This window comes from Priapulus caudatus, unplaced genomic scaffold (genome assembly GCF_000485595.1).
Source record: "Priapulus caudatus unplaced genomic scaffold, Priapulus_caudatus-5.0.1 Scaffold2662, whole genome shotgun sequence".
Lineage (NCBI taxonomy): Eukaryota > Metazoa > Priapulida > Priapulimorpha > Priapulimorphida > Priapulidae > Priapulus > Priapulus caudatus.
In genome coordinates, this window is record NW_014579723.1 from 20,859 (window position 1) to 25,270 (window position 4,412).

Consider the following 4,412-nt stretch of genomic DNA (forward strand, 5'->3'; position numbering starts at 1 on the left):
AACACATTTGGGACTAACAGGGTTTACTAGAATCCCACCACTCCACCACAGAGTCACCGCAGTAGACGTTAGATGAGCGCTGTCGCTCCGCGGCACTTGTTATTATTTTGCAATAATAAATTATTGGAAATTGCCAATGAATACTAAATGGTGAATAGACTAGAGAGTCTAGAGAGTATATATGCACTGCACAGTCGCTGACTAACATTGGCGAGTAACACTCCACAGTATATAGCGTAGTGCCGCCATCTATTGGAGGAAAAAGTGGTATCGAAGTGGAATCGAAAATACGGGAAAAAATATCGAGGATCGGATCGAGGGAAGAGAATCGCAATCCGATTTGATTTCGGTGGATCGTTACAGCCCTAATATATATATATATATAGCTAAGCTATAGTAATTGACAATTAGTGCATGAAATCTGATTATTTAATACCATAAAGTTTTATTAATGAATTTCCTAATGTATATAGATACCGCTTGCATGTCGTCAGAAGTAGATAATAGGTAATATAGTTCCCTATTATCTACTTCTGATGTCATGTATGTTTGACATAACAAACGAATTACAAATTCACAATTTATATCGTGATTATTTATCACAGATCACAGATTATACCGTGAATGAAGAGATATGTACAGTAAAACTCGCATAAGTCGACACTTTTGGGACCAGCATATTTGTGCCGACTTTGCGAAAATGACGACATACGCGTAAGCCGCCATTTTGTCGACTTATATGTGGGGCTCCCATCCCAGGCGCCCCCACTGTTGATTACACGTTTGGACATTGCAGGATATTAGCGGTGCAGCCGTGCCAAATTTTCTTGGAACACTTGCTAAAAAAATACGGTAATTCCGCAAAGCTGTGCTCTGAAACGAACGAGTTAGTATAGCAGAATATATACGGCTCTGTTCTGATGACGACTTACAGATGGGAAATTACTGTTGTTTGTATTACATGGGACATGTCTGAGGGTGTTGACTTGTACATAATGACGGCTTATAAATGGCGACTTAGGCGGGGCTATTCCCATGGATTTACTATGAGAGAAAATTGGGGCTTTGACTTCCATGACGACTTACGCGAATTGACGAGTTAGACGATAATGACTTATGCGAGTTTTAATGTACACTCTAGTTTAGAAGCAGGACAACTGTGAGCTAGTTAACGTTCATATTTCAAACAACGCAAGTCAAACGATAGAATAGTTTTATTTGAGATATATACAGGGTTATTCATCTAGATCTGCATTAATTAGCTGTAGTACTATAGCCTGCGTACAGTTGCCGCAGCCCTGCGGCAACTGTACTCGGGCTATAGACTACTAGAGCTAGATCTGCATAGGTGATATAGCCCGACCAGGCTGTGTGACTAATATATGGTCTCTTGATGTATGACCGTTTCTTGGAGCTACATATAGGTGATAGGTTTTTCGTATGGAAGCGTACGAGTCAGGCTGTATATAGACAATCAGTTGCACAGCCTCGTCGGGCTAAGTTACTATAGCCTAATTTAGGGCCTAAAGTATATTTACATCATGTAGGAAGCTCTAGTACTATAGCTCTCGTACCGTTGGACTGCGGCAACTGTACGTGGGCTATAGTTACTAGAGCTAGCCTAGGTATGGCTCTAGAGCTAATCTAATCATGTATGATGTAGCCTGTACGGCTGTAGGCTACATTTTCCATATGTCAAAAATTAGCAGGCCATGTTCTCTCTCCGTGGCCCCTTCTACATTCCTATCGAGTGACCACCGGGTCTATCTTACGGCAGTTTGGACTGTGTCCAAACCCAACCCTTTGGCATCTGGCTGGCTGCCAAAATGTCCATGGTTACTTTTATTCTGCATGCGTTGCTTCGTGGCTACTTATCTTAGCCCAGACTACTGCGTGCTCGCCTTCCGTATCTAATGTACCTCTAATTTATATCTAATGTATATCTAGTCTATCTTTCTAGTCGGCACGATGACTCTCCCTGGGGTAACAGTGCAACTGGTGGCAGTGGCTACTCAACCATGTTACGCTTGCTCAGCCCATCTTGGCGTGCAGGCTACATGAATAGTTTACACGCACGCACCACCTGTCGTGCTTCTGTTACGCTGCGATTGGGGTTACAATTTTGTTAATGTTAAAGTAAGGGTAAGGGTAAGTGTTAGAGTTATGGTAAGAGTAAGTGTTAGAGTTACGGTAAGAGTAAGTGTTAGAGTTAGGGTAAGGGTAAGTGTTAGAGTTAGGGTTAGGGTTAGAGCTTCTGTTATGCTGTGATTAGGGTTACAATTCGGTTGGGGTTAATGTTAGAGTTACGGTAAGAGTAAGTGTTAGAGTTAGTGTAAGAGTAAGTGTTAGAGTTAGGGTAAGGGTTAGAGCTTCTGTTATGCTGTGATTAGGGTTACAATTCGGTTGGGGTTAGTGTTAGAGTTACGGTAAGAGTAAGTGTTAGAGTTAGGGTAAGAGCAAGTGTTAGAGTTATGGTAAGGGTTACAGCTTCTGTTATGCTGTGATTAGGGTTACAATTCGGTTGGGGTTAGTGTTAGAGTTACAGTAAGAGTAAGTGTTAGAGTTAGGGTAAGAGCAAGTGTTAGAGTTAGGGTAAGGGATAGATCTGTTATGCTGTTATTAGGGTTACAATTCGGTTGCGGTTAGTGTTAGAGTTACGGTAAGAGTAAGTGTTAGAGTTAGGGTAAGGGATAGAGCTTCTGTTATGCTGTGATTAGGGTTACAATTCGGTTGGGGTTAGTGTTACAATTAGGGTAAGGGATAGCTAGAGCTTCTGTAATCCTAATCCTTCTGTAATTCTGACTTCAAGAATGGGAGACTCAGAAATAAAGGAAATTCCAAAGCAGGGGCGACACCAAAAAAGTGACTTCAAAAACAGGAAGGCTCCCTTATCTGTATTTACACCCCATAGCAGGGCTCCCTCTGCATATTTTAAAGTTTGACCTAAGACTTGAGCCACCAAAGTTATTTTACAGCCACTAATAAAAACTATAGTTACTGTTCACTTTATCGTATGTGCTAAGCAAGGCATAAACAGGTGACGGGTACGAGAAAAGAGATGTACGAAAACATTTTATGACACGACACTGCAATTTGACGATTTCGTTAGTCAATCGTATTTTTCTGAGCAGTTAAACCATTTGCCAATTGTTTTCGTCACTTAGTGTCATAAAATCATAAGTTATTTATTCATCGCATTTTGCGAAGGTGGCGAATGCCATTGGTAGCCCTGCCATAGTTTGATTAGAATTTGTCTCTGTGAGATGCAAGAGCTTTTATTCCACTCTCCACACATCACCCACGCATATTGCTAAATCTGGTGGATTTGTAGCTGTGACCTCATCTTCGTAGCATAACTTGTTACGTCTGGGGCAGTGACATGCAGTGTTGCAGTGCGTCAATGATGATATTTATTTCGACATGTTTTTCCCAGCAGGAGAGCGTTAGCGAGAGCTCGAAACGAGGCAGAACTGAGCACCTGCGATCTGTCTGATGGAGCCTTCTCATTCAGATATGCCGCGCCCTGGAGGAGAGAAGTCCTACGTGTGTGATGTGTGTGGATACGCCAGCTCCAAGTTACGTTATCTCAAGAAACATATGCGCTCTCACACAGCAGAGAAGCCATATGCATGTGATAGATGTGAATATAAGTGTTCTACGTCTGATATGCTTAAGACACACATGTACACTCACACGGGTGGAAAGCCATATGCGTGCGATAGTTGTGAATACAGGTGTACGACCTCCACTCATCTCAAGACACACATGCGCAGTCACACGGGAGAAAAGCCGTATGCGTGCGATATATGTGAACACAGATATACTACCCTCGGTTATCTCAAGATACACATGCGCACTCACACGGGAGAAAAGCCGTACGTGTGTGATATATGTGAACAGAGATATAAGACCCTCAATATTCTCAAGGTACACATGCGCACTCACACGGAAGAGAGGGCCGAGAGGCTGTATGTGTGCGATATATGTGAACACAGACATACGAGTCTTGATAATCTCAAGGTACACATGCGCACTCACACGGGAGAGAAACCGTATGCATGCGACAAGTGTGAATACAGGTGTACGTCCGCCAGTATGCTTAAGTCACACATGCGCACTCACACGGGAGAGAGGCCGTATGCGTGCGATATATGTGAATACAGATACACACGCCTCAATACTCTCAAGGTACACATGCACACTCACACAGGAGAAAAACCGTTTGCATGTGAGAGATGTGAATATAAGTGTTCTACGTCCGATAGGCTTAAGACACACATGTACACTCACATGGGTGAAAAGCCATATGCGTGCGATAGTTGTGAATACAGGTGTACGACCACCACTCATCTCAAGACACACATGCGCACTCACACGGGAGAAAAGTCGTACGTGTGTGATATATGTGAACA

The 4,412-nt window shown here is 42.7% G+C and overlaps 1 protein-coding gene across 1 annotated transcript in view; it reads left to right on the forward strand.

Annotated features, from left to right (window-relative positions):
* Positions 1–3,356: 3,356 nt before the first annotated feature.
* The window catches only part of LOC106818930 (oocyte zinc finger protein XlCOF6-like), a gene marked incomplete at its 3' end in the record, with an annotated part of 9,887 nt that continues 8,831 nt past the window's right edge, over positions 3,357–4,412 (forward strand). The window contains exon 1 of the mRNA XM_014823598.1: positions 3,357–4,054. Within this exon, the coding sequence (XP_014679084.1) occupies positions 3,514–4,054 (541 nt within the window). The remainder of the gene's footprint in view (positions 4,055–4,412) is intronic.